The 11,003-nt window shown below is 44.1% G+C and overlaps 1 protein-coding gene and 1 long non-coding RNA gene across 3 annotated transcripts in view; one reads left to right on the top strand and one right to left on the bottom strand.

Moving 5' to 3' along the window:
- The window catches only part of LOC121659356, a 22,105-nt gene extending 21,897 nt beyond the window's left edge, over positions 1–208 (bottom strand). For both annotated transcript variants that reach the window (XR_006014294.1, XR_006014295.1), the window contains exon 1: positions 118–208. This is a non-coding gene — a long non-coding RNA (uncharacterized LOC121659356). The remainder of the gene's footprint in view (positions 1–117) is intronic.
- On the top strand, positions 157–3,217 carry CCN2 (cellular communication network factor 2). The gene is made up of 5 exons (XM_042017350.1): positions 157–433; positions 540–762; positions 894–1,145; positions 1,367–1,578; positions 1,903–3,217. The coding sequence occupies exons 1-5, from the start codon at positions 374–376 to the stop codon at positions 2,197–2,199; spliced, it is 1,044 nt and encodes a 347-aa protein (XP_041873284.1). The 5' UTR covers positions 157–373; the 3' UTR covers positions 2,200–3,217.
- Positions 3,218–11,003: the final 7,786 nt, after the last annotated feature.

Here is an 11,003-nt window from a genome sequence, read left to right as displayed (position 1 = left end):
CGGGCGGGCGGCGCGGCGCGGCGCGCAGGAATGCGCGGAATGTCGCTGTTTGTCCGCGGCCCCATTCAGCCCATTGGCGAGGCCGCGCCGCCGCCGCCTATAAAGGGCCGTCCGTACCGGCAGCACTTGGCAGTCACACAGCCACTCTCCCGCCGCACTCGGACGGAGCGGAGCGGAGGAGAGCGGAGCCGCGCAGCACTCAGCAGCCACCCTCCGGCACAGCGCCCGCCGCAGCCCCGTCCGCGCCGACGAGGAGATCCGCCCTGCGGGAAGCTCTCGGCTCACCTCGGCTCACCTCGCTGCCCGGCAGCCCGACGCCGCTGCCTGCCCGACGCCGCCGCCTCGCCGCGCACAAGCCGCTGACCGCTGCAGGATGGTCCCCAGCACCTTCGCCCCGTTCGCCGTGGCCCTGCTGCTCGCTCTCCTCAGCCCGGTAAGTGCTGTCGCCCGCGGCGCCGCCGCGCCTGCCCCGTCCGGGCGGTCCCGGCGGCGGCTCTGACGCCCCCCCCCCCCTCTCTCTCTCTCCCCGGCACTTGCAGCAGGCTCAGGGCCAGGAGTGCAGCGGGCAGTGCCAGTGCGGCGCAGGGCCTGGCCCCACCTGCCCCGCCGGCGTCTCCCTGGTGCTCGACGGCTGCGGCTGCTGCCGCGTCTGCGCCAAGCAGCTGGGCGAGCTCTGCACCGAGCGCGACCCCTGCGACCACCACAAGGGGCTCTTCTGCGATTTCGGCTCCCCCGCCAACCGCAGAATCGGCGTCTGCACCGGTGAGTGGGGACCGGGGCTGCCGCCCGCCGCGGGGACAAGGACAGGGTCCCGCGGGGCAGGGAGTGGGGGTAGTGGGAACCTCCGAGACTCCCGCCCGCCCGACTCACGCTCTGCCTCCTGCCCCTCGCAGCTCGGGACGGCGCCCCGTGCGTGTTCAGCGGCATGGTGTACCGGAGCGGAGAGTCCTTCCAGAGCAGCTGCAAGTACCAGTGCACCTGCCTGGACGGCGCGGTGGGTTGCGTGCCTCTCTGCAGCATGGACGTCCGCCTGCCCAGCCCCGACTGCCCCTACCCGCGCCGGGTGAAGCTCCCTGGAAAGTGCTGCGAGGAGTGGGTCTGCGATGAGGCCAAAGAGCAGACTGCCGTGGGACCTGCACTCGCCGGTGAGTGGCTCTGTGCAGATGGCAGCCAGGGGAAAGGGGCACTCTGCTTGGAGGCTGAAGGCAGTGGGCTGGGTGGACACAGGGCAGACTCTGTAGGGCTGCAGTTAGTGGAATCACCCCACAAATTTAGTGTAGCTGCCTGAAATTCTCAGGAAAAAGAAGGAGCGTTTAGAGGGCTGAGGTCACGCAGTGGTCTCACTTTGGTTTTCTGTCTCCTGCAGCTTACAGACTGGAAGACACTTATGGTCCAGACCCAACAATGATGCGTGCCAACTGCCTGGTGCAGACCACGGAATGGAGTGCTTGCTCCAAGACCTGTGGCATGGGTATCTCTACCAGGGTCACCAATGATAATGCCTTCTGCAGACTGGAGAAACAGAGTAGGCTCTGCATGGTCAGACCTTGTGAAGCAGACCTGGAGGAGAACATCAAGGTAAATACGATTATCTTTATGTATGCTGTACTAGCATGCTTCCATCCACTAGCAAAAGGACAGGGACCAAAAGTGCAGTGCTGACAGGTAGTCAGTTTCAAGTGCTTTGCTTTGAGATTTGAGTTTTACCCTAGTGGTGATCACTATTTACAATTAAATGTCCTTAGTTTTCTCTCATGCTGTATTATGGCACTGTACAAGACAATCTTGCCTAGTGATAATACAGTAAGGATTATCATGTCTGCTCACCCTTAACCTGCAAGCTTAGTGTGCTGTGTGAAAGCCTACCTTCTAAACATGTTGTATTCACTTTCATCCTAACAGAAAGGCAAAAAGTGCATTCGCACCCCCAAAATCTCCAAGCCCATCAAGTTTGAGCTGTCTGGCTGCACCAGCGTGAAGACCTACAGAGCTAAGTTCTGTGGTGTCTGCACTGACGGGCGCTGCTGCACACCCCACAGAACAGCCACCCTCCCCGTGGAGTTCAAGTGCCCTGATGGCGAGACCATGAAAAGAAAAATGATGTTCATCAAGACCTGCGCGTGCCACTACAACTGCCCTGGAGACAATGACATCTTTGAGTCTCTGTACTACAGAAAGATGTATGGAGACATGGCATAAAGCCAGAAGGAGACGCTAAGTAGATTCTCAACTTGAACTGATTTGCATCTCATTTTGTAAACATGATTCAATAGCACAAGGTATTTAAATCAACTTTTTTTTTAATTTCAACAAACTGCTCCATGTGACTTAAGACAATTTTTCTACTGACCCCAAATGGTGGTTTGAAGAAGAACATAGAATGGACAGTGGGACCACAGCAAGACACAGCTTCAGAACATGTTGTTCCTGAGGCGGTGTGATGGGGTTAAGGGAAATAGACAGGAAAAGCAGATTCAAGCAAATGTTCCCTTAATGTGGTACAGCGTGCTTCATCTAGTAGTGCAATTGAGAAGAGACCATTAGCATGTTTGCTGGCGCTGGCTTAGAGACAGCAACAGCTGGAATGCAAACACCCAGCAAAGTGCTAAGTAGAAGGTGTTCTGTTAGTCAGGACAGTAATGTTTCAGCTCTGACATTCTGATTTGGATGGCTTGGCCAACAAGAGTCAGAATCATGTCAATTAGACTGGACAGCTTGTGGCAGTTAATTTACCTGCAACAAGCTACTTTTTATGAATATTGTAAATAATGTGTGTATATATATTTGTACAGTTATCTAAATTAATTTAAAGTTTTGTGCTTTTGTTTAATGCTTTGAAAGTTCAATGATAGCCTTCTTTTTTGGAACAAGATAGGTAAGATTTAAAGCTTGTTTGACAATGCATTCAAAGCATGAAATAGATACTCTAGTGGAAATTGTTCATATAAGGCCAAATGGTGAGTTGAGGTCAAGATGAAGTTGAGGTGCCTGTAATGTTACAAAACATTCGTCTGGCAAAATATGCTTACTTACTATAAGACAAGTGGCTTTAAGAAAAATGACTGTTCTGTAGCTCATCAGTCTTTCCACTTGAGCATTTGTTTCTTTCTTTGACTATGGCTCTTTTTGGACAGTTTATTTGTTGAGAAGTGTGACCAAAAGTTACATGTTTGCACCTTTTTAGTTGAAAATAAAGTATTTATATTTTTTATATAAACGGCTTGGTATTTCATTTACCTTTAGTCTCCACTATTTCTTAACGTATTTCTAAAAGGGCTTGGCTTTGCACTAGGTGAAAATCAAGTAATGTGTGGTGAGTTCTTTGTCTAGAAGCACATACACTTAGGAATAAGCTAATGATTTACTTATTCTGTTACTAGTGAACCAACTGTAGTTTGTTACTCTTCTAAGTTTAGAATGAAGGGAAGGGCCAGGCTTGCTTTGCCAAGCCCAGTATGGCATTAGAAAGTGCAGCAGGTCTCTCATGCATCACATGTGGTTTGAAGGGAGCTGGCTGGTCACCATGGTATTCAACTGCTACTGTAATACGCCGCACAACATGCTTAATTTCATTGAGGTGTTCCACTGGTCAAGATCTGCTTTCAACTAAGGCAAGGAAAATATTTTCAGTTACTAAAAGCATTGAAGTGGTTCTTGACTCTAGAGTCAAATCCAGAAGTCCAAAATTTGGTACAATTCTCAGGGAAGAGCTAATGGGTTGTATCATAAAAATCGCAGAATCCTACAGGTTGGAAGAGGCCTCTAATAAGCTTCTGATTTAATCTTCATGCAGAGTAGGGCTAATCTAGATGTAGCTTTACTTGAATTAACACCTAAGTGTGGTATGGTGGAGCACTGAACTCTGGTGGCAATTACCAGGATTATCTTCCTACTTGCTGACAAGGCTAAATAATTTCACGTGGCAGTTCTGTGTAAAGTGTCCATAGGTTCATACTCTAGCAGGCCCACAGATGAGAAGTATTGTAAGAGCTACACATTTTGATGATGGTCCAAACATTCTTCTTAGATAAGCAAAAACTAGTGTAAGGACAGTTGTGAGTCACTTGCCTCATCCCTCTGAAGCTAAAAGAAAAGCTTCAGTCCCGTGCTGGGTCCTACATTAATAGCAGAGTTTTTTTGTCCCTTTGTTAAGACAAGGAGATTCTTTGAATTCAAAATTAACCTTTGCACTAGAAGTATTAGTTCTTGTTTTCAGAAAAAAACATGCTCTCCAACAAGAATCCTTTTCAGGCAAACAAGTTCAATCTGGAATTTCCTGGTGCTGAAAGAGTGTTAGGTTACAAAAATGTCCATCCTTCCTGAGCACCTTCCAATCCTGTTGATTTCAGCTAGCATTAGCAGCAAATCAGTGTAACACCAGCTTTGACTAATGATGAACAACAGAGCCCTAAACTAATGGGAAGTCAATGGGAGCCTTGCCAATGGCTTCACCAGGCTTTGCTCAAGGCCGTAGAAGCATTTTCCCTTCCTCTGAAAACACAAGGAATTCTCCTGGCATGAGGGAGTGGTTTTCTATGTCTCATACTAAATACCTTTGGGTAGCCTCTGGCTCTTATGCTCCCTGAGACTCTCCAGTGTTTTTTCTCTATTTTTTTTTTTCAGGTTATGAATGTGATGCAGCCATTCAGTTCACCCTGGAAACACGTCAAACCCTCGTAAAAGAGCAAGGACTGGTTGCCTGACCGTGACTGTGGCTCCACCCCCAAATAACAAGAAAACTGTCATTTCTAGTTCCAGCAAGGACAGGATGTAAGTGGACTTCATAACCATCACTATAGAAGCTCTCAGGATCAGCAGAACAGAAAGAAGCACAATGCACCTGACAGGTTGGGATTAATTCCTATAAGAGGTGGGGTGTTTACAGCACTGCTTAAGCCTGTTGAGGAACAACTCTGCCCTGCAGTCTTTTACAGATTGGTATCAGATATTATAATGAATGACGTTTCCTAGTAACATCATTCCCATGAGCCTCATGACCATGGGCCCATGAGATTCACTCAAGTTCTGCTCCCAGCTCTCTGCAATGTGGGCTGCATCACCAGCACCTAAGCCACAAAATGCTGTGGCCTCCCCTAGTACTGTCCTCGAGCCGTGCTTGGAAAAAAACACTAGAGGGTCAGAGAGCAGCAGCAGGGCTCTAGGTGAGAAAGGGCTGTCTGAAAGACACTCATGAAAGGGCTCCCCCAAAGCAGCCCAGGACCACTACCTATCCTCTCCCTGATTATACGATGATGAAACAGCGTTGCCTGCCATCTGACACATTGTTGCACTGTTTCACAGGCCAGCAGGGTACAGAAGAGGCCTGTCAGACTATTTTAATGGTGTTTTGCTGTTGCCACTGGGAATTAAAATAAGGGAGCATGCTACATATGAAAATCTTTTAAGCAAATTATTGCTCTCCCCTGAGCATATCAGGGACCATAAATCCCAAGCATTCATGATAATGAATTGCACTCCTTTTTCCAGGAATATGTGTAGTCTTCTGACAGAAGCATGCGTTTTACACCATTTCACAGGTGTCAGACCTCTGAAGGTTTTATCTCTGAAGGTAAAGAAATTTAAATATTTTGTTGTAAGCTCTCCTAGAGGTGTAGGTGGGCATCATACTCTTTGTAAGACTTTCTTTCAAAGGTATCCCAGGAAAACGGAGCCCTTGTGTGGAATTTATGGCATCTTAAATGATGGCTACAATGTGGGCCTTTCAGCCGTAAAGAAGTTTCCTGATTTCATTCTTTGTGCCTAAGATGCATAGATGGAAGAATAAAAACTTGAGTTCAAAAGTCCAAAGTCACTTACATGGGAGAGAACAGTGGTTCACATTCCTTTCAAAATACCTTGCTTTGGAAGTTTGCTTTTAGTTGTTTGCATCCTCAAAAAATCCTATTGTTCAGGTTTGCTACTTTAAAAATATTTTATTCATATATGAAAGTCTATTAATTCTGATTACTAGCTCCTTAAAATGGATCTCCAGCCATATTAATAATACAGTTGGTAAAGAATCACTGTAAAGTCAATACTGATTTAATAAAAGATACTCAATTAAATATTAAACAGGAATTCAAGGTGGCTGGAGACCAGAGTATCAAATACTTTGAAACAGTTCTAAGCCATCGTATTTCAGATTTTTGTACCATAACACTTTTGCATGGATTTGCAGCTTAGCTTTCTAACACAATACAGATGTGAACAACAGACACGGATTATAGCCCTTTCATATGAAATAGGCTCTACTCTCCAGATGGAAATTTGTCAGATTCCTCAGAGCTAAGACACATCCAAAAGACACTAGTTAAAAAAGTCTTCAAAAATGAGCCACTTTTAATGATCCGCAGCCACACAGGAACAAATAAGTCTTTGAACAGTATCCAGTTGTTTGTCTCACAAAGACAGGGACTCAGCTGAGAAAACTGACATTTGGACACCACTGGAAATAGCATACTCTTTACTAGATCAGTTGTATTTTTTTCATGTAGCATAGCTTTTTCAGACCTCTCACTTGAAGAAAGCCCTCATTTCATTACACTGAAAAGGTCATTAAATGTAAGAAGGAACAGTAATATTCTTACCTGAACATATAATAATTCAACCATTCTGACTTTGTATCCTACCACCAAAAACCTAAGTTCTTTAAAAACAGTGCTTAAATTTAACTGATGTTATACTATGCCTTACATATGGAAGTAGTTAGCAAGGAGAATTTGGGATGAAATACCAGTGTAAGGCTTTGCCCAAAACCCAAGAAGAATCTGAGAGAGGAAGTAGTTCAGTTAACTTATTTTTCCTCTCATTTTCCACTTTTTTTCCTCCCTGCAGTTCCTTTGATTCATGTCCATAAATGGACATACCAAAAGCCATTACATTCTCACAGTGTTTTTCAGCCTGCCTGGAACCAGGAAATACCAGGAATTTCTTCAAGGAACCTGTTCCCAAACTGTACTAAAGCCTTCAACACATTTAGTGTTTGAAAAGAGTTTAGAAGCATGACTAAGGTCCCATCTCCACTGCACGATTCAGAGTTGCTGCTGCATCAGAGAACAACTGCTTGCAGTTATTAGTGCCAGCCCTGGCTTTTTCAGCTCTTCTCTGTGCTAGTCCAAGCCCACATCCCCAGAGTAGTGAATTTGGGCCCATTCTGAAATGTCCCACCCTGAAACATCTGGCTGCATATTGTGGCAGCATTCCTCAGCTCCTGTCTGTTATTGGGGCAGTGCCAATTGCGGGACTATTTGCGTTTGCTTAGTGGTAAGTAAATTCAGCCTTGATAGTAGTATAATGGTGTTTATGTTGTGAGGAACAAAGCGTTTTACAGCCTCCTGAGCAGGACCAAAAGGTTGCTAACATAGTACTGCAGTGCTAACACAATCCAGTGGTGTCTCCATTCATTAGTCAGCCCCATTAATTGAGCCACTGAAAGAAATGCGCAATCCAAATAAATGTTTGTTGGTTTAAATTAGACCTATTAAAAGCAGGTATTTAACAGCTTTCAGCAGCTAGGAAATATGTGTTCCTGCTCCTGAGCTGAATGCTAAGAACCAGCTTTTCAGCCAGTTTTCAGGACTCAGGTCAGCCTAGCTAACTGACATAACTGCAGTCAGACTGGTTTAGACCACCTGTGATACAAAACCCTAAGTCTGTACAATTTTAGGGGAACTGCATGGAGCTGTGTGCCTTGGAGGGCTCCTGGGAGGACACAGGCTGGTCCTGTGGCATTTGCTGGGCAATAAGCTCTTTCAGGAGCACAAACTGCACAAGATAGTATTCTGTAAACAGCTAAAATTAAAACCTAGTACAACCTACTAGAGAAGTGATAAGCCAGTGTATCTGGTAAATGAAAGTGAAGGACAAGGATTCAAAATTGATCTGAACTATTATTCAAACTTTAGACAATGTAACACCTGGGAAGGTATTGGATATAATCTTAATACACTGTGATATGGTGTTAAGTATGCTTTCTTAATTACATGTTTTTAAATCGTGCAATTAAAAGCCCCAAAACTTTACTCTTGACCAAAGAAGAAGACATTTAATGTGTTTTGATGAGGTTCATCTCATCATGAGCTTTCTAATTTAGCATATTGTGCTCTGAAGGAACTTACTCTGCCCTAACTCTCAGGCTTTGGTTACATCACATGCACTGAGCCATTCACTGACCCAAGAACAGGTATGGCCCAGCTGACATCTGTAATACTGTGCTGTCACACAGCTTCATTCTCAGGTGGAGAGGCTGGCAAGTGGAGAGGAATGTAAAATGAGAGAAAACAGATGAGCTAAAGAGGTAACTGTACCTCTGGGGCTCAGCTTCACAGACAACAAGAGCAAAACAGAAAGATATTACTGTGCAAAGTTTGCACCTTCTTATCCATGAATCAAGAGCAAGAGAGAAATGTGTATTTGATGAAAAGCATGAGAATAGTTGAGGACCATTACATCCTGTAAAGCCAGAGAATAAAAGTACACTGTCTTGCTGAGACAATATCTCTTCTCACAACGTTTCAAATTCTTCCAACCTAAGGAAGGTCAGTGTTAAAGTTCACTGACCTCAGTAGAAAAAAGCATTTGTTTTGACTTAATTCTCACAAACACCACACATGCAAGAGAACAAGCATGCAGAGCAATGGAAATAAGTAAGAAGTCATATTTGACCTTTTCCATTTATATATACTGTTTTAATTCTAGGCTTGTTGTGAGGTTAAAAAGTCCAAGGTCAGTAAGTTGCTCAAGCTTCTGAAATCTAATGTGTTAGTGAAGAAAGCCAGCTCGTCTTATCTTGGGAACTGCCAGGAATGTCTCTCAGTGGGTTTCCCCATCAACCTTTTATCTGTAGCTGCCCATCTGGGGGAATCTGCTCAGGTTTTTTCTTCACCCGTGACTCAAACGATTTTCATATGATGGCATAGAAATGAAATATTTCTTTCCTTCCCTTGATCCTTCCAGCCACAGCTCCATAGCCAATAAGTAGTCACTTCGGAAAGAACTGCACAGATAAGAATATGCCCCAGCCAGTGATTTTGAATGGATCCCAGTATGGCTAATACCTGTGAGAAGTCACCTGGAATCGGTATATCAAGTAAAAGCAACCTTTGGCTTTTCTTTCTGTGTTAAAGGTACAGCATTGCCGCTTATCCTTATGATCCACAGGATTTCTAAAGAGCACTCTAGAAGTGCCATTTTATTTTACAGTCATTTGATTACTGACACCAGGAAATGCTGCTAGAGAAGAATTGGTAATGTTATCCCACTTCACGAGAGGATGCCTGACTTAGAACTAGTCAGCACGGAATACATCTTGAGTAAGGATGTTCTGTGAGGTCTGAGCTCACACATACACGCAAGCACTTGCGCACGCAGACATCCCCACTGTAGCTTTACTATGTAGCTATTCTCATGAAGATGTAGTTATAATCTAAATGTGTCACCTTAGACAATATTCTATTCTACAAATGTGAGTATGCTCATGTTACCCTTTGGATAACTGTATGCAATGGGGATTTTTAGTTCTGGCTTTTTTGACTGCTGCAAGAATATAATGAGTATGGCAAATCTTGGAAGTACAGCCAGCCTTCAGAGTGCAAGGACTATCTGGGTAAAAACTTGGTTTTTGTATGAAGAAATAGTAGACTTTCTACATGCAGAAATAAAGCAAGACTTCTGTCCTTAAGAGTGCTTTAATTTCATACAATTGAAAAGCAAATTAGAGACTATTTATGTAATGTTTTATTTGGCTTCTGCATGGCATTCTCCACAAACCTTATCATAAAACAATTTAGAAACAACGTGTATTTGCTAACAACCACAGACAGACATATACAATGGCCCTCTCAACACAAATCAGAGACAAACAAGCAACTGGATGATAAAATCTCTTTGTGCTGTATGGTGACTGCTGGTTGTGAGAGGCAACAGGTTCTTCTTCCAAATAGTTTACAGTTAAGCCTAAAATCTCTCTAAGATTATTTATTAGACTTCATTAAACCAATCTTTGAATAATTTTTTGCTCTGTACATCCACACCAGGACAAGTTGTGGGCTAGTAGGATTGCACAAAAACATCCTGTCCTTTAGACAGAAAATAAAGCAGCACTGGCCACCTGTATTTTGTCTGTCTGCTTTTCCAAAACAAGGAGGAGGCAAAAGTTGGTCTGTAATTTTATTTTATGAGTTCATTCAAATAAAAGTGGCTTCATTGATGAGGCAATTTTGGAGCATATAATTTCTGGTAGATTATGCTGGTTATAGATAGTGTAGGAAGTACACTAGTAAATTCTCGTGTTTATCCTAGCTAGCACTTAATACCCCACTTGAACCCGTATCAGACTACCAACTCCTGAAACACCAAATTACTACAAAGACCCTGTCGGGCTCCAGTTGGCAAAGGTCCCTGCCAGACTTCACGACGGACCACAGGAATGAGGCCGGGCTCTTTCCCTGCATCACACTGACACCGTGTGGCTGCTCTGCAGCCGCCTTTTGCCTCCGTCCCTATGAAGCCAAACAAGCTCATTGTGCTCTTTTTGGCGGAAGGTGTTTGCTTACTCACTTGAAACAATTCATGCTGTTTTGTTACGAGGCATGATGTGAACTAAGCATAGACCTATTTGGAATATAGGAAATCTTTCTTATTTTCTCGAAGTGTATTAAAGTAACAGCTACACAGTTCTCCCTGATCACCATGCTTTACTTCGATATCATTGCATCATTGCTATCGATATTAAAGATACAGAAAATTAAACCCCCAAAGTGCTTGGCACCCACCCTGGAGGAACAAATCACCATAATAGTCACAATACATCACAATAGTTTTCACCAGAAGGTACCTGGAAAAATACTCTGAAAGAGGGGTTTATTTATTAAAGACAATATTAAAGGAGAGTATATTTTAATTGTCTTACTTTTTATCTTGCATGTTTCTTAAAAACTAATCAACACTCCAAGGTTCAAGTTTTACAACGAGCAGAACTCGCTTCTCCTCCTTAGGCAGATACA

Source organism: Corvus kubaryi, unplaced genomic scaffold (assembly GCF_017639235.1).
Source record: "Corvus kubaryi isolate FWS band 111438036 unplaced genomic scaffold, C.kubaryi_AGA036_p1.0 split3-73, whole genome shotgun sequence".
In the NCBI taxonomy this organism is placed as follows: domain Eukaryota; kingdom Metazoa; phylum Chordata; class Aves; order Passeriformes; family Corvidae; genus Corvus; species Corvus kubaryi.
This window is presented reverse-complemented; position numbering and strand designations above follow the sequence as displayed.